The following is a 20,176-nucleotide window of genomic DNA, read 5'->3' as shown; positions in this document are numbered from 1 at the left end:
TCTAAATTCATCCTCGAGCACTCGACTCATTCTCGCTTCTGGAATGGTGTGAGCAACCTAGGAATCCATCTGGCAGACACCTTATGCATATGCAAATGGTCATGAATGATAGTTTCCACAGACCCTATAATAATCTTGACATCTTGGGCTATTTGGCGCATAGTAATGCGCTGATCTTCCAAAATGGCAGCCTCAACTTGATGGACAGATGCCTCATCAATGGCAGAAGGGGGGGGGCGGCCAGGTCAGGAAGTTGTTTCCACATACTTCCAGCCATGTTTGAATTCACAATGCCAGCGTTTTACAAGGTCATATGATGGGGTATTATCATCATAAGTTTCTTTCATTTCATTAAAAGTCTCCTGTGGTGTGCGTCCTTTCAAATACAAAAACCGGATCTGCTCGACATTCAACAGGCTCCATTTCACACCTGACTCAGTTCAAACACCTGTAAAACAGAAACCACAATTAGTTCAGAGCTGTAATTTGCCACATAACTCGTAGAGATATAAATCATTGCACATGCAAAATTTCAGCTAGATCAGACAACTGGAAGTGGGTCAAGGGCATTATTTATTGCACGCCCCTCGTAGTCTAGGTGTTGTTTTTTATAGATATTATCTTTGAGATAACTTCACAGCCAAAAATCTTAAGGTCCGGTGAGTGTAAAGCTAATTCAGAATCACATCTCCTTCTCATGAGACGATCATTAAAGTATCTCATGTACCACGAACAGTGATAAAATAAAGACTGTAGAACGTGCACAAATGGGTACTGGTGCAGAATTTGAACCAGACAACTCACCATAACTTTGTTTGGAACATGATGTCAACCGTTGGCTTTCACCGAGCGTCGCCGATTATCAAAGCGTAACAACGCTACTCAAGGAAAATACTGAAGAAAACATTTAAATATGATAAAATCACCAGAAAAAAAACAAAAAAAAAAAACTTGGGGGACAAGTCAGACATAGACTAAAGTTTATTTGTACTAAATACAGTTGAATTGAAAAAAGGATCGTAAATGCATTTTTTAGGCGTCACAATGTACATACGCCATCACAGGCATAAAAACTGCATTGTTGTGTTTAAGAACGAAATAAATCAAAAGCTTACAGTAATGTAATACATATAAATTAAAAAAAAAAATAAGTTTAGAGTTAAAAATCTTTTATCGGAAGTTCGTCTTACATTTAGCCTCCTCACAATGTATTTCCTGGCATTGTGCCAGACATATTGTTTAAAAAAATTTCTTTTGTAGGTGTGTGCTTATTTTTAGACTGTGGCATCTTTTTATTTTATTTATTTTATGTTTTTTTATAGTTTTAATGTTTGTAGACTTGATTCTCTTGTACAATGACACACTACTCTGAGAAAAAAGAAGAAAAAACATACATTATTTCATTCATAAATTAGAAGAATACCCATCCCAGGACAGGTAAAATTAATTTCTCAAACAAAACAGTTTTACGTCCACTTATAAATATAACATCTCTACTATTATATAAAAGTCATCTGTGCATGAGTTGCTTCCCCCATAGGTTCACAAAACGGCTGAGCCTATCTTTTGCAAATTTCATACAAAGCTAATTATATGTCTGGAAGTGTTCTTAGATATGTTTTGTACAGAAATTCATCAGATAAGTATCGAAAATCGAAAAAATCCAATCTTAAAAATAGCTTTTCTCTCTTTATATATGAAAAGAATAATTTTTACATGGAAATATTTTACATTACACCGGCAAAGGGAGATAATAAAATTTCAGCAAATCATTTCTTCTTAAAAAAAACAGATTTATCACAATCTGGAGATATAGCTTAGTTGTAAAGCATTCGACTACAGATCGAATGATCCCCTGTTCAAGTCCGGGTGTACCTCACCATTTTTTTTTTCTTATCAATGAGTTCAGTTTAAGAAAAAAGAAGAGGTACCATTCAAAATTGCCGCAAATCATTTCTTTGTTTGCATAGTTTAAAACTAAACATTAATCAAAAGTGACTTTTCCAGGGCATTCATTGTCAAGCCCAAATATCAGTTGACGTGATATTGTAAACAAGCATGATGGAATTTGATGAACGATAATATCATTATTTAAAAATTTTTTTTTTTTTGCGAATTAGGGCAAATAATTCCTTGTAATATGTAATAATCAAGGGAAGGTTGATTATATAATAATGCATATGCAATCTGCATAAATTAAAATATCATGTTTAAGCATATTGTATGACCGGACAACGCTGGGTGGCCAGCTAGTCAAAATATAAACCTTATATCTAGAATCCATTTTCTAATTTTTATAAAAATCCATTAAATGATTTTGATTCTAAAAAATATAAAAAATTCCAAGTTTAAGCTTTAAAATTTTTTTAGAAGAAATTGAAATTCTTAATTAAATGACTATGCATCAAATTCTAATTTACAGAAAAAAATCTGAAATATTTGACTTTTCAAATGGAAGTTTATGTTTATATATTATCACCCCCAAAACCTCTGAAAATTTAGAGAATAATTAATGTCTGATATCTATAATTAAAATTTTACAAAAATCGAGTTTTCACAAACGGCTTCGACCTCATTTTTGTCTTTTATGCATAAAATTAAAATAAACTAAATATAGCCCACGTTACCCATCCTTATGCCAAGCAAAAATTCATAATGATCGGTTAAATAGTTTATGCATAAATTCTGTACATAAAAATATACACTTAGCTAACTTTATATAAATAGATTTATTCTTAGAATCGCAATGCATTTCAATAAAAAAGTATTTAAATTTTAACCTATGTCAAATACACGTCAACATAAAACGGGGTTTAAACCGATGATGATTTTTCATCAGCGGCCCCTACCCTCAATATTTTACGTGTTATAATCAAGGGAGACTACTCTTATGAAATAAGTTGATACTTCACACGTAGAATATGGCAATTATAAATTAAATATCAGGAAAATTTTAGGCATTACTTATGGTTCTTATCCAGAATTCAATCTAATTGAGGGGGGGGGGGGAATACAGAAAAAATCTTCATGATGTATGTACCCATCACAGAGCGGAAATATCATATTCCAAAAATCACGCAAATTGATCAAGTAGGGTTTTTTTTTATATGGAAAATCATTTTGAACTATTTTTAGCCATGTTAATATTAAATTATAGCCATTACAAGGCTGGTTTTGATCTTGGTAGTTCGAATTGAGTTATATCTCCCTTATTTATTAAACATGGCGGATCAAACCACAACATTTCACTTCCTCATAAAATTTGATTTTCTTATTAAAAAAAACAAACAACAAACACTACTTGATTCCTTTTTGGTTTGGAATATGACACTTTCGTTCCATGACAGGTACATTCACCTTAAAGAGTTTTCTGTATATATATATATATATATATATATATATATATATATATATATATATATATATATATATATATTAGTCTTTATTCTGGACATGGACCTTCCTTACTCATGATGGAAAAATATTAACGGACAGGGTAATTAATCCAGTAGAATAGAATTAGACATAATTAAAAAGAAAAATCTTTATGATGTATGTAATTATCATGGAACGAAAATGTCATATTCAAAAATCACGTGAATTGATCAAATTTTTTTTTAAACAAAAAAAATCAAAGTTTACGATTTTTAGCACAACAAAAAGATTTAATTGTTTTGAATGCAAACAAAATCTCAATAGTCGACTTGAGTTGTCAGCCTTTAAATTTTGTTTTTACTTAGGAGTCATCACTTATCAAGGCCCGAAGGTCACTCGAGGATAAGGATTAATGAATGTAAGGTGGTAGTTTAGTAATCAATAATGATGTAAATTGGGTAGAATTTGATTATTTATGGGAATGGCTCAACAAGAACTTGTTTACATTGGATTTGAAGGTTACCACGTTTTATTCAACTAGTGGAAAGAAGTTTTGTTCATAGAATCTGTTCAGATTTAGTCACAGATAGAGAATGGGGAAAATCGTATATAGTGGTTGAATTTTAACACATTTTAAAAAAACATGGCGGCTCCTGTCTCTTCTGTCTTGCACGTCAGAAAATTTGATTTTCTTATTAAACTATTTGATCAATTTAGGTGATTTTTGGAATACAACATTTTCGTTCTGTGACGGATACATACATCATAAAGATTTGTCTGTATTTTTGTTTAAAACTAATTCTAAATAAGAACCAAAATAATAATTAAAAGTAAAGAATTTTATGCTTGAATAATGCCATTTCTATTTATATTCTCAACTCCCGAAATCAACAGAGATTAGACTATTCCTGTAATGATCTGGTCCCTGTTAATTGCAGTGTAACTGTGCAGTTCTAGGAGGTCCATTCATCCAGGCTTTTCTTTCTCTTTTTAAGGGGTTTATTGCTAATCGCCTCAGGCGCCCTTACCGGGGAATACTGATGCGGCTGCCCAGGCATTTTATACAAGTCAGAGTACATCGAGCATTGACTTCTCAATCCTACTTTCCAACCCTTGTGTCACAGTTCTTACAGTGGGAGAGAACCAAATGCCCTAAAACCACAAGAGTCTAAGCCATTGTTTAGGTGGCTTGTTTTCTGTTGGCTGAGGTATATAATCCTGTATCCTGTGCAGTTATTGAAGGTGTACCCTCCCAGGCTTTGTCTTTTCACCCTTTGAGAAATGCTTAGTTTATTGCTAATCCCCTTAACTTATGACAAAAGAAAGGTAAATATCTATGTGTTATACTTCCTATTTATTTGCCTCCCCATGAGGAAAGAGTTAGACACAAGGTCGGTTTTTAATGTGGGGGAAAATCCAGCCCCCAAAAAAAGGGTACTCTAGATAGGAACAAAACTAAAAATTATTTAAATCATGTAATATTTCTCCTCCACTGACCGAGGACAGAAAAGGTGAAGTATAGCATCAGACAGATACTACACTGTGATATTTGCCCGAAGGTCAAGAAAGTTAAATGAGTAGTTATCCCAAAAGCAATAGTTCTAAAACAAGGGAGATAATCTTTAGCAAGGGCAATAACTTATGACATTACTTATTTTACAGCAGTTGTTAAAAAGTAACTTGTATTGGATTTTCTTTTCAGGAATCCTCAAAACCTGCGCCGAGATGTGAAAAAGAATTGAGATTAACTTATGAGAAGTTCTTCATGGAGTTACAGGATACGGAGGTAAAAAAAAAAAAAAAAAAAATTGTGACACTCTATACAGAAATACATCATATATATTAACTACATGTATATATCGATTGTCTCAACTTTTCTTCATTTTTATAGCCAAATTTAGAAGCTAAGAACACCTGTTTTTTTTTTTTTTACAAGGTGGTCACCATTTATCAAGGCCCGAAAGCCACTCAGGGATAAGGGTTATTGCAAGTACAGTACGTTAGTATGGATAGTTAAAGTGTCTACTTAAGGGGGCGGTTCATCAGGAATTTGTTTACGTTGGACTTGAAGACATCCAAGTTGTAGTCAGGAGGGAAGCAAGCAGACGGAACAGAGTTCCACAGGCGTGCAGTTCTAAGAAAGAAGCTTTGTTCATGGAATCTACGTTTTAATTTAGGCATAGATAAAGAGTGGGGAAAGTTTTTGACAGTGGATTCAGCTAGACGGATGTTTTTTCGTAAAAGATTGGCGAGGGGGGATCAGAGATTGGAGTTCAGACGAGCACCTGCCATGGAAATAACGATAAAACAAAGATAGACTTGCAACGTCTCTTATGTGGGAGAGAGGTTGCAGGGAAGAGAAAAAGGCATCCCCCACTAAGTCACGAAGTCTATTCTGTACTCTGTCAAGGTAGGATAGGCTGTTTTTAGCAGCTCCTGCCCAGATATGGCAGCAGTATTCCATCCTTGGACGTACTTGGCTTTTATATAGATAGAGAATTGCATCAGTAGTGAGATATCTTCTGGAGCGGTAGAAGGATCCCACCATCTTTCCAGCAACCTTGGCAACAGACTTTATGTACGTGTTCCATTTCAGATCAGGAGTAAAGGTCAAACCCAGAAGCTTGTCAAAACATGGGGCTTCTCTTAGACGAGAGCCATCCATTTCAATTGATGCCAGATGGGGATCAGAGCGTGGATGATGTAAAGATAGGAGTTTGATTTTAGATGCATTAAAGGTAACCAGCCACGTTTTCCCCCAGTTAACCACTCGTTCGAGATCAGAGAGAGAATCAGAGAGAGCTTTGTTATTTACAGCCTTTGATATGTTGCCTTAGATGGTCGTGTCATCAGCATAGATGTCAACAAATGATTTCAGTATGTGTTTAGGGAGATCATTGATGCAGATCAGGAAGAGAGTTGGGCCCAGGATTGACCCTTGAGGGACTCCAGCATTAATACTGCAGGCCTCTGATTTTTGTCCATCAACCACTACACTTATGAGCCTATCAGAGAGAAATGATTTAATGATAGAGAGGATATTTCCAGTTATACCGTAGCTGGAGATCTTGTGAAGTAGGCCTTTATGCCATACCTTGTCGAAGGCCTTTGATATGTCAAGAGCAATTGCCCTGGAAAGGAAGCCTTTGTCAAGAGATTCACTAATCCTATGAGATATAGCCGTTAGCCCATCTGCGGTAGATCTTGCAGAACGGAAACCATATTGCGTGTCACTAAGAAGGTTATTTCTGCTGAGGTGGTTGACTATTTCTCTATTTAATATGGATTCCAGCAACTTACTCATGACACACAGGAGACTTATTGGTCTGTACTGAGACGGATATGACTTATCACCTGAGTTCTTAAATACAGGGCATACTGATGATGTTTTCCAGGGTGTTGGAAAGCACTTCTTAAGGCAACGTTTAAACAGTTTCGTAAGTATGGGAGCAAGTTCTGGTTGAAGCTTTTTTAACACTATAATTGGGATGCCGTCAGGGCCAGTTGCTTTACTGGTATCAAGGTTCTTGATTAGCTTGGCGACCTCATACACGGATATTTGTATGTTTCCTAGCATTCTGTGTTATCGGAAGAAATATGGGGAGTTGATGGCCTTCGTCGCATAGGGTCGAATTAGCTGCAAAGTTCTTGGCAAATAGTTTGGCCTTGTCTGAAGCTGACGACTTCTGGTCCGTTGATAATGGTTGGGATAGAATGCACACTTCTGTTCAGAATCCTATTTGTTATTTGCCAGAACTGGTGGGAACCAAGCCACTGATCATCTACTTTGGATTTAACAGACTGGGCATATAGCTCTCTTGCATTTTTTATTACTCTTTTACAGTGGTTGCTGGCGTTCCTGAAAGCAGCTTTAGTCTCAGTGCATCTATTACATTGGTAGCTATGGAAAAAGTGATTTCTATGCGCGATGGCAGCAGCACATTCTGGGGAGAACCATGGCTGGCTGGTAGGTTTTTGTTGGAATTTTTTAGATGGTATGAATCGGTCTATGCCTACAATTAACCATTCGGTTAGGTCTGATACTATACAGGACACATCCTTTTTAAACATGGAATGCAGAGGTAGATCAGATATAAATGTACGGAAGCTATCCCAGTCAGCCATGGAGTATCGGTATACAGTACGGTGGAGGGGTACGTCTGGGGACTTATTACATTTCATTTTTATCTTAACTGATACGATGGAGTGGTCGGAGGATCCTGGAGGAGAAACAATGGAACATGAACATAGCTCAGGGGAAGTTGAGAGAAAAAGGTCTAGGAGGCTTGCATATTGACCTGTAGTATCGGGCACACGGGTGGGCTCGCGAACAATCTGAGTGAGGTCATAAGCAATGGCAAAATCATGACAGAACCTCCCCTCATCATCCATCTTATTTGAGTGGGTCAGCCATTCCATGTTATGGACGTTGAAGTCATCACAGATGTGGATGTTAGCCGAGGGATGTGCAGACAGGATGTGGTCTATTTTATCAGATATGCTCTTAAAGATAGTAACTCCGCTGTTGTGGGGCCGATAGAGGGCAAATATAAATGCAGTGGTGTAAGCAAGTGTAAGCCAGAAGCACATATAAATTAGGATCTTCTCTAGAGATATCCTATTACATATTTTAAGAAGTTTATATGTGAGTGCACAAACCCTCTAATAAAATATTAGGATTTGTATTAAAATCCACAGAGGTACAAAAAAGTTGTCAAAAAACAAATGCATAACAAATGAATGTTATCAAGGGCAAGATACGTTATTTTTCTACCCAACTGGATATGTTTTTAGTGTTTTTATTTAATGTAAAATGTTTATTCGGTTCAAAAAACAAGTAATATTGAGGGCTACCGAAGAACAAGAAAAAATGGCCGTAATGTCTCGTTACATCTGTGAAGTCTCAATAATCACTTAAAAAAAGAAATAAAACATAATGTTGGTGGAAACCCACCCAATAATTATCACAGTAACATTTATTAGGTTTTTGTTTGTTTTATTTGTTATTTAGAAGCCTTTGTCAGGACTTCAAAGACATCACAGCTATTTTTTCTCTTTTCATCAAGTTTTACGAGGTGGTTACACACACGTAAGTACCTAAAAAAGTAAAATCTCTGGGGGTTGCTGAAGCTGTTAATCTACAAATTGGCCATCTATATAATAATTCTATTATCTTAGTTATACTGCATGTTATACTTAAAAAAAAACCAAACTGCTGGAAAAAAGACCAAATTCACTAAATTTGGTCTCAAAAAGACCAATCTGGCAACTCAAGACAAGTATATGAGAGTGACCTCCACTTGGTGTAGCCTAATTTAGAATATCATTATAATATATGATCGTTGTTGTAATGTAGGAAATAAACTCATAGTAATTTCAAAATGCAGTCGTTCTTCTCCTAAGAAAGAAGTCAACAAAACGCTACGTAAAAAAGAGAAAATTCAAAAGAAACAGGGCAAATAAAAAAACATTGTTTGCCAAGAAATGTTGGACTGAAGGAGTAAATTAAAGATTGTTTCTTACAATGTGATTTTATTATTTGTTATTTATTATTATGCAGAACATAGTTTGTATTTATTAATTTATCTCATTTTGGATCAGTTTTATATCTCCATATATATAAAAAGACTGTGAAAATTCCCCTCTGAACCAAAGTATCGTCGGTTTGTGTTGTGAAGGAACATAACTGGCTATACACCGGTTACAAACTGTATATATATATTGGACTGTTTGGCAGACAGCGGCAGACAGCGGCAGACAAGCAGTCGCAGTAAGGCGGATAGTCTTACGTGTTGATTATCAGACTTTCTTCCCCATACTTGTTACTATGTACTTCTATTTACCTTAGGCGAGCAGCCTTACGTTTCTGTATTATAAATAAACCCCATTACACATACCACTCGGTGTAACTCACGTTTGTCTTTATTTCCTAAGTATTTAGGAATATAACAATGGCGACGAAAGGATGTTCTTTCTCTTAACAGAGATAAATTACCGTACCAAGGACTGTGTACAATGCAAGGATTTTTTGTTTTACGAAAAAAACAAACTACACAAGGATTTTTGACCACGTGCGTCAATGAATTTAAAAATTTTTCCTACCTAAAGTAGCGAAAAGTACGGATTTTTCTTCGTAAAGAACTCACAAAAAATTATAGAAACATGTTCAAGGTAAAGTGGAACTTATATTTATTTTGACAAGTAAAAAAAAAAAAAAAAAAAAAAAAAAAATGGTCGCAAGTTGAATTCGAAACTACACTAAAGGATTACGAGTTTCGAAAGAAAAAATATAAATACAATGACTATTGTACCATTTTATGCCACGTGGGAACGGCAGCCATATATATTTTTTTTTTTTGGAAAATTAATTGTTTGTTATTGCCTTTATATAAATAATTGGAACTATTTGTCGTGGGAAGTAAGAAATATTTTGTGTATGAACTTACGTTGTTGAAAAAAAAAAAAAAAAAAAAAAAAGAATTATTTTACAAAGCCTGTTGAATTACTATGGATGAACTTTGTTGAAACGTGTTGTGTCTGCATATTGCTACTAATTTACGATATACGTAAATTTACGATTTTTCTTTGGAATTATTGTGTAGAATTCGAAAAGACATTTTTGTACTAGAAGCTAACATGGAACAATTAGCAGAGTTAACTAAGGCTCTAGCCCTTAGCATCCAGGAACAGACAAAAATGACTCAACAATTTTTAGCGCAACAACAACAACAACAACAAATTCAACAACAACAGCTACAGCAACAGCTGCAACAACAACAAGAAAGAACACAAAAAACTTTAGAGGCACAACAAGAACAAACAAACATACTACAACGACAAATGTCGACACAGCAAAAGAATTTAGAAAAGCTAATTCTAACGTCGACCGGGAAGAAGACTAATTTTTCTGCCGAGGGTATTTCAAATTCACTAACGGAATTTCGTTACTCCCCGGATACTGGTGTTACTTTCCCTGCATACTACAGAAGATACGAAACAATTTTTACGAAAAGATGTTTAGACTGGACCGATGAGGAAAAAGTTACCCTGCTATTACAAAAACTGGGTACTGATGAAAACACCAAGTATGCAAATCTAATTCTACCAAAAAAACCGGAGGAGGTTTCGTTCGAGGAAACAATTAGTACCTTGTCGAAAATATTTGATAAAAGGGATAGCCTATTTCACTCTAGATACAAATGTTTGAACATTCAGAAGGCAGAAGCTGAAGACTATCTAGAATATGCTTGCACTGTGAACTGTTTATGCGAATCATTTAAATTGAATGAAATTTCCGCAGACCAATTTAAATGTTTAATCTTTGTACAAGGTCTCACAGCACCAAGGGACAAAGATATACGTTCACGGATCCTAACAATTATGGAGGCGGATCCTAACATAACATTGCAAAAAGTCACTGAAGAGTGTCAACGTCTGATTAACATAAAGAAAGACAACACTCGCATTGAAGAGAAAAATATTTTTAAGGTGCAGCAAGTAAAAAGGCAAGGGACCACAAGAAAGTCCAGGTTCCAAGAACACAGGATCCTTAAAGGATACAAAGACCCAAAGCTAAAGTGTAAATGTTGTGGTAGTTTAAGACACAACAATAAGACCTGCTGGTTTAGGAACAAAATATGTTATGAATGTGGTCTCAGAGGTCACAAGGGAACATACTGTGCCCAGAAGAAAAGACAAGGGACCGATAATGTAAATACGCTTCGCATGAATAAAGAAAAAAGCTGCGAAAGACGGAAATATGTTGATGTTCGGATAAATGGACATCTGGTTACATTGCTTCTGGATAGCGGTGCAGATATTAGTATTATAAATGAAGATATATGGAAAAGGATAGGTCGACCTGAATTAACGAAAACCAGAAAGACGGCGAGAAGTGTGTGCGGCAAAAGATTAGAGTTCAAGGGAGAATTAAAATGCAAAGTGACATTCGCTAACCAGACTCATAAATCCAAAGTGTACGTCGTACCAGGAAAGAATACATGCCTGTTTGGGGTAGATTGGATTGTCCTGTTTAATTTATGGGAGAAACCCATAAATTCGTTTTGTAACGTTTTAACTGCAGAAAAAGCAAACCAAAGGGAAGACTTCCTGAAGGATTTGAAAACTGAATTTCCCAATGTTTTTGCCGAAGGACTAGGACTCTGTATTAAGACAGAGGCAAAATTTGAATTAAAGAAAAATGCCACTCCAGTATTCAAACCTAAAAGGAATGTGCCTTTTTCAGCGATGGACGCAATCGAAAAAGAGTTGGATAGACTTCAACAACTGGAAGTCATTGAAAAAGTTAACCACACAGATTGGGCAAGTCCAACCGTGTATGTAAAGAAAAAAAATAACAGAATAAGGGTCTGTGGAGATTTTTCAACGGGTTTAAATGACTGTCTATTGGACCATAATTATCCCCTTCCGTCCGCAGAAGATCTGTTCTCTAAGCTTAACGGAGGAAAAATTTTTTCTAAGATAGACCTCTCAGATGCTTACTTGCAAATTAAGATCAGCGATGAATGCTCCAAATACTTAGGCATAAATACTCATAAGGGCATTTTTAAGCTAAAGAGGCTTCCTTTTGGATTAAAGGTTGCTCCTGCTATTTTCCAGCAAATTATGGACACGATGCTGGCAGGGTTGGAATTTTCAATGGCCTACCTTGACGATATCCTAATTAAAAGTGAAAATTTGCAAGATCATAAGAAGCATGTAAAAGAAGTATTCAAAAGAATACAGGAATTTGGTTTTAAATTGAGCCCAGAAAAATGCGATTTTTTTATGAAAAAAATTAAATATCTAGGTCAAATAATCGACAAAGAGGGTCGAAGACCGGATCCACAAAGGACTGAAGCAATTGAAAAGATGCCTGCTCCAGATTCAGTGACAAAATTAAAATCGTTTTTGGGATTAGTTCAATACTATGCAATTTACATCCCTAACATACATAATTTAAGAGCTCCTCTTAACGAGTTACTGAAAAAGGGTGTTAAATGGAACTGGAATAAGGAATGTGAATCTGCTTTCCAAAATATCAAAAGATGTCTACTGTCAGACTTAGCATTGGCACATTTCAATCCAGAAAAGGAACTAATACTAGCAACGGACGCCAGTGATTACGGTGTTGGCGCTGTATTACTTCACAAGTATGAGGATGGTAGGACAAAAGCTATAGCCCATGCTTCAAGAACGTTGGTTGCAGCGGAGAAAAATTACAGCCAAATTGAAAAAGAGGCGCTGTCGATAATATTTGGAATTACAAAGTACAATCGATTTCTCCATGGACGATCTTTTATTTTGCAAACCGACCATAAACCCCTACTTACCATATTTGGATCAAAGAAAGGCATTCCCACACATACTGCGAATCGATTACAGCGATGGGCTGTAACCCTCTTAAACTATCAGTTTAAGATGGAACATGTATCCTCAAAAAAGTTAGGACACGCAGATGCATTATCACGGTTGATCCCTAAAAGAAGCGAAAGTTTCGAAGAAACGGTAATTGCTGCGCTTAAAGACGAAAGTGAATGTACAAGTTCAATGTGTAATATGATACGTGAACTTCCGGTAACTCTCGAAAAAATAAAAAAAGAGGCAGTAAATGACATTTTCATTAAGAAAATGAAAAATCAATTGGGATGGATAAAAAAAAATAAAAAGGTAGATCAAACAACGCCTTTTTCCATCTGTGAAGATGTGCTCATGTATGGTGAGAGGATCGTAATTCCACTAACGTTACAGAGGAAAATTCTGAAGGAATTTCATACAGGTCATCCGGGCATTTCGAGAATGAAATCCCTTATGAGAGGATATGTGTACTGGCCTGGTATGGACAAGGAAGTTGAAAAATGTGTCAAGACATGCAGAGGATGTCAATTAGCAGCTCGAGATCCTCCAGTAAAAACGACGCCATGGCCAAAGACGGACCTACCCTGGTCACGTCTGCATATTGATTATGCGGGACCTATAAATGGTTATTTTTACTTGATTATTGTAGATTCTTTTTCAAAATGGCCAGAAATATTTAAGTTTAGACATCCAACAGCAAAAAACACTGTGAGTGCGCTTAATGAAATTTTTAGCCGTTTTGGAGTGCCAAAAACCTTAGTGAGCGATAATGGAACAGCATTTACTGCTCATGAATTCAAAGAATTCTGTGACTCACTAAATATTCTACATATGACAACACCTGTGTACCATCCACGATCGAATGGGTTGGCCGAAAAATTTGTAGATACGTTTAAAAGGGCACTTAAGAAAAATCTTACTACGGACACAGACGAACAATGTATTCAAACATTTTTAGCAATTTACAGGGTGACACCAAATCCTAATAATAATGTCAATTCTTCCCCGGCTGAGCTAATGTTTGCAAGAAAGATAAGATCTGTCTTCGATAGGCTGCTACCAGAGAAAAAGAAAGTTTTCAAAAAAGAAAACCTTAATACCAAGTGCTTCTCCCCAGGTGAAAATGTATATTTCAAAAATTTTCAAAATGGACGAAATCAGTGGGTTGAAGGTATTATCAAAAAAAAGGATTGGGAGCATGGTCTATACCATCCAAGGATTAAGTTTTGTCTGCAAAAGACACAGAAATCAAATACGTCCCAGACTGTCTCCAAATGTGGAAGAGACACCAATGGAAACATTGTGCGATATTTTTGATATACCAAAACCAGCGTGTGTACCGCAAACAATGAATATTTCGCCTGAACCGACCATACGGGCTGGACAGAAACCTTTACCCCGGGTAACGCTGACCAGAAGGAAAAGCGCAAGAAAGAGAAAAGTTACCAGGAGATTAAGCCCTGACCCTAAAAGGAAGAGGTATTTAAGCTAAAATCAGGAAGATTTCAGCTTCAGGGGGAGGTGTTGTGAAGGAACATAACTGGCTATACACCGGTTACAAACTGTATATATATATTGGACTGTTTGGCAGACAGCGGCAGACAGCGGCAGACAAGCAGTCGCAGTAAGACGGATAGTCTTACGTGTTGATTATCAGACTTTCTTCCCCATACTTGTTACTATGTACTTCTATTTACCTTAGGCGAGCAGCCTTACGTTTCTGTATTATAAATAAACCCCATTACACATACCACTCGGTGTAACTCACGTTTGTCTTTATTTCCTAAGTATTTAGGAATATAACAGTTTGCAACAACAGATGCCACATACAAATTCAATACATCTGGGCTAATAGCCACTATCTTATGTAGCTTTCTAACACCACTTTAGACACATTCAGTTATGACAATAAAATGCTACATTGCATCCTACGAGCAACACCATCACAATCGCAACATCTATTGAGGAAGGAGTCCCTATTTTTCTCACTAAATATTTAGTCCTACCACTGCTACTAGTGTCACCAGGATGAATTCTACTTGTTCCACAGATTCTGTGATTACACCAACCGTAACTGGCTCATACGTACATAGACCTCATAATCCTTTCAATTTCTAGCTCCCTTTTCAAAGTCCGTCCATTCTGATTGGATGAGCTTTGAAAATTCTCATTTTCTGGAATCCAGTTCTTTGCTTTATAAACAAACGCTTATGGTGTCACTAAAAGACATATTATTTTGCCCGGCGTCAAGTTAATTTAATGCATAGGTCATTTCAGTTATGTAAGATCAAAAGATACAAGAGAGAGAAAATCATTAAACAAACGTTAATTAACCAGTTTTGTAACTTTCTTTTACAAAGTTTAAAACACACTATACACTATAAGAATCTCCTTCGATGTTGTTGTTGTTGTCGATGTCATAGTAAAAAAGAACAAAAAAATTACACAGCTCTTGTGATTAGTTTTTTTTTTTACCATTAAACACACTACATGTAGATTGGTGATGTTTCAAACCAACCCATTTTGTATATATTCATATATTAAAGACTTCAGTTCCCAAATATTTGTGTCTTTTATATAAAGATTTCTCCTAAAAAACAAACAAAAAAAAAACAAAAAAATATGGAAGTTTATTTGTTAATTATTTTATCTTTTCCATGCGATTTGATGACATTTTTAGGTTTTCCAGTATTTTGATAATGAATATCACTTATAAAATTGTTGCCAACAAACAGTTTTTTATGTAATAATGTTATAGTTTCTGACAGCCATTCAAACAATGCACGTGCGCATGCTGTTTGGCTTAAGGCAAGACTATTTGTCAGCAACAATTTTACATGTGTTACTCGTTTACAGATTACCCGAAACTACATTTAAGATGTTAAATCTGGACTAAATTGAAGAGGTTAGTTCCCAAATATTGCCCCCCCCCCAAAAAAAAATATGGGAGTTTTTGAATGAAATAAAACAAACTTTTTTCTGCAACATATTTCTTTTGATAAAATTCCATATATTTTTTTTCAGAACAAATTGTAATAAAAAAAAGACATGATTATTTGGAAGCTAAACTCTTCAATATATAAATATATATGAAATGCGTCGGTTTAAAATATCACTAATCTATACAAGCACACAAAAAATAACAATAATGATGTGTAAAATACATAAATGTTTATATATTTATGCATGCACGCTCTTTTAAATTTGGCTTTTTTGTTTGTGAAAATCTGGCTATAGTTATCAATTTGACCTTTTTTGGCCTTTTTTCTGATAGATTTGGCTTCAAATGTTTAGTCGAGTCTGGCAACCCAATTAGGGTTAGCTATTGGACACATTTACCCTTTTAGAACCTTTAAAACACACATAACTTTCAGATTGCAAAATAATTTAAAAAAAAAAACAACAAAAGAATTGGTGAACCTGAACAATGCTGCCCCTACCATTACTTTTTTCATTTTTCACTTATTTGTAAATTTTTCAGGCGATTAGCAGCATTTACAGGCTTAAATTTGGAATCATGACATTCTATTACAGTGAACACTCACTTTTTTCGCTATTCCCATTGTTAATGCTGTCACTAGCATTTAGATTTTTTCTTTTTCAGTTTTTCGCATATTTCTATGGCGCTTATCATAGATTACACGCTTAGCTTTCACATTACTAAAATACATTGAAAAATATTGTATACACCTTACCAACAGAAAAGGGAAACATTTAATGGCAAGGGGCAGCATTAACAACTGATGTGGCCAAAAAAAGTGTGTGTTCCATTTGTTAGAATGTTATCACTACAATTTGACTCCTGACTATCACAGTCAGTAAAAATACTAACTTAAATTTCTTTTTTAATCTGAAAATTAAGCCTGTACTCAATGATAATTGCTGGAAAAAAATATGACAAAGTTAAAAAGAAAAATTTGAAGGCTACACGAATCATTGTTCAGGCCTGCCACAGTGTTTTTTGGTTCTTTCTTTTCCTTGTGACACAAGGTTTTCTCCGGAATAAATAAACTAGATTATAATTAATTTTTAGTTCATTCTTTTATTTTAATTATACATTATAGGCGGGCGGTAATAACTGCTATCTAATAAGCCACATTATCCTACTTTTATTTACTTTCATGTTAGGTGAAATCACAGAATAATCACATCGCATAATCAAATCATTCTCATGTTAAGAATGGATTTACAGATACTAACATTGTTACTTCGGCATGGTAAATTCATTTTGGCTACGGGTGTCAGTGTCCGCTATTTTACTGAGTTGGTAATGGTTGCCACTAACAACCGTGATTTAATTGTTTTTTTGTTTTTTTTAAAGGTAGGATAGGGGACATACTTCCACCAGGCAATGGCAGTACACAGGTCCTGCTATAAAATGGACACTATTTTCATAGAAATGTTAATAGACTCATATTTGCTGTATGTTATGGGGTTTTCTGTCCAAAAACTTATTTTTTGCACTATCCAGAAGGATATCAGCTTTATCAAAATATATTTGTTGATTTAATATATTTTTCATGTAATTTCAACAGGTCCTGCTAGCTAGCTAGCTATCTGCTGCTGCTGCTATTATTATTATTAGTATTATTATTATTATTAGTAGTAGTAGTAGTATTAGTAGTAGTACTACTACTACTACTTTGTTTTTCTTTTTACAAAAGAACAAAATCAATCTACTACAGTAGTAATAACCGACCAAATTTTTATAATTTTGATAAAAATATGAACATGCTTTGATAGAGGGAAGACACAGAATAGTTTACAAATTTATTTTGGAGTTTAGAGTGAGAGATCAGATTTTAATGTAAATTTAAAATAAAATGATCACCATTTTGAGTTGTTCTCGCTTTGTTAAGGATGTTTACTAAATTTTTTATCACTAGCACTAACTTTTAAAATTTTTAATTTTAGATTTCGTCCAAAAGCAGTGATAGGTTAAGTCCTTCCCCTACGGGGAACAGACTGTCTCCTGAGTCACCATCAAAAGGATTGAAAAAGACTTCATCGTTCACCGAAAAATTGGATCAACTGCCCCTATGTATGCCTATGTTAGCCGCTTCAGAGTTGGAGCCAGACACCCCAAGGATCCAGCGTGAACCTTCCAGCCCTCAACTGAAAGGAAGCAACAGGCAGATAACCAGCCTCTCTGAGAAAGGATCAATGAAGGAGAAACGCAGCTATCACTGTGAGAGCTCGGAAGCCAGTCTCAGTAATCTTCTCAACATCACTTCATTATCCACGTTACTGGCAGACGAGAATGAATCCAGTGTGGACATTTCCATCCCATCAGAATTTCCTGGCCTCCGTGACACCATGAACCACAACAGTGATGTTTATCTGAAGCTTGCTCGTAAAACAAAGAGCATTTCGCGATTTCAGAAAGTTGCTTACCCTGACTATATTGGTGCCAAGTCTCTTCCGCAGGTGGAACCATTGCACATGGAGAAGGGGATCGTATCAAGGTAAGAAATTTGATTGAAATCAAAGTGAAATCAAATTTTTCTTTTGCACTTTTGAGAAAATAATTTTAATTTCCGTTATTTACAAGGTGGAACAATAAAGTTGTCACCCTAAAGAAAACAACACTACAGCTTTATTTTAAAACTTTTTTTGAAAAATTAAATTTAGGTAACTTGATTATGTAGTAGAGCTGACATCTATTCAATGTAGCTACCTTCAGCCTCAATCACTGCCTTGATATGGGTCTAGAACTGGGAGCATGCCTTTTTCACAAGTGCTGACAGGAGCTTGGCGAATACATGGTGGATGGTGGCGATCAGGTTGGCTTTGGTGTTGTGGGAGGTTATGTTGGTGATGTTCTCAATCTAAGACCAAATGAAGTAGTCCGGCGGATTCAGCGAGAAGGAGTGGGGCAGTGAGAGAAGGGTACAAAGTCATAGCACTTCTTCTGAAGCCAAGCCTGGGTCTCTTTGGATTTGTGAGCCAGCGCCGAGTCCTGCTGCCACACCAAGGGTCTGCCAATGGCCACCTGATTACATCAGGGGATCACCACACTCTTCAGCACATCCAGGTACACTTTGGTGTTGACTTTCAAGCCAACTTTGTAAGATGTGAGGTGGCATGTTGTGGCCCTCACTTGAAGCTGCACCAAAGACCATAACCATGGCTGGAAACTTTGTTGAGTTGTGCCCTCAAGCGTTGGACCATCTGGATTTGCAATTTGAAGATGCTAGTAATGGTTCTGCTTTCATAACTTGAATCATTAGAGAGCATGAGTAGTACAATGGCACATCTCTGATCTCGCTGGTTGAACATTGTGTCACTTTCAGACATGATAGAAGGCTCCTATTGCTCTTGGGATTTATATACAACTGGCAGATGGTCTGCAATGAAAAAAAAAAAACGGTTTTTATCAAACGGAAATGGAATCATGTTGTCTTTTCTAGGGAAACAATTTTATTTTGTAGAATGGAACAGCAGAAGCATGGGGCGCTAGTAGTGTAATGGATACCAAAGCAGATTATTGGATCAGACGAACTGTGTTTAATCGCAGTCAGATCTATTTCACTATTAACCAAGCTCCAACTCCTACCACATCTCCTCAGTATCTGTATTACAAGTATTTTAATGCAATGTACCCTGATGAACTCGTAGCACTTGTGCCCTTTTAACATACATATCCTTGACTAATCTGACAAGGAGCAAAGTTCCACCCTTTCGCTGTTAAGGTTCCTAGATGCCGGAAAGCCTTCTCCTTTAATAGTTTCTTCCTTTGAACTGCTAGACTTTGGAATTCCCTTCCTGTTTCCTGCTTCCTTGATAGTACTAACCTGCAGAATGTTAAATATAATGTGAACGAACATTTCACTGCTCAACTTCTTACTGTGCTCTATTGCATATGAAACCACTGACACGTATGTAGAAGCAGTGGCATGACATGTATATGCAAATAATCAAACTGTGATGCAAGGTGACGTCATAGCGGAGGAAGAGGAAGGAGAAAAAGAAAAAGAGGAAAAAATATGTTCCGGCATAATAGATGTTTTTTTTAACAAGTGGCAGCATGTCAGTATGATAGATCATGACCACTTTACACTATCAGACATTATCCCAAATAGTAACCCTGTAATGTTGCAGAAACAAACAAGTAAAAACAAATTAATAAAAATCCAGGTCATCAGTTTTTTTCTTTTTTAACGTAAGTCGTTTATTACCGTCTTTCTTTCTCTCTGTCTTGACACCAGTTTAAAAGTTTCTTTCTGCCACATGTCCATCTCACTTGGTTCGGTTCTCTTTCTTTCGACCACATGCTGGTCACAGCCAGCCCATTCTTGCCTTCACTTTACATGTTCATCTTCTTCGGTATCAACTTTTTCTTTCCTGACCAGGTGGTATCCTTTTGTTCTTTTTCTTCAGATGCAAGTCTGAGTACACTTCTCAATTTGCATACATGTTCAAACACTTTCTGCTGCTAATGCAA

At 35.9% G+C, this 20,176-nt stretch overlaps 1 protein-coding gene across 7 annotated transcripts in view; it reads left to right on the top strand.

Annotated features, from left to right (window-relative positions):
• Positions 1-20,176, top strand: part of LOC145246606 (cytosolic carboxypeptidase 1-like) — a 331,801-nt gene that overhangs the window by 221,198 nt on the left and 90,427 nt on the right. For all 7 annotated transcript variants that reach the window (XM_080108270.1, XM_080108268.1, XM_080108267.1 and 4 more), the window contains 2 exons: positions 5,078-5,161; positions 17,647-18,197. In XM_080108270.1, coding sequence (XP_079964396.1) covers positions 5,078-5,161; positions 17,647-18,197 — 635 coding nt within the window. The remainder of the gene's footprint in view (positions 1-5,077; positions 5,162-17,646; positions 18,198-20,176) is intronic.

The sequence above is a fragment of the Euprymna scolopes genome, chromosome 24 (assembly GCF_053919585.1).
Source record: "Euprymna scolopes isolate OS-2025 chromosome 24, ASM5391958v1, whole genome shotgun sequence".
Taxonomy (NCBI): Eukaryota; Metazoa; Mollusca; class Cephalopoda; order Sepiida; family Sepiolidae; genus Euprymna; species Euprymna scolopes.
This window is presented reverse-complemented; position numbering and strand designations above follow the sequence as displayed.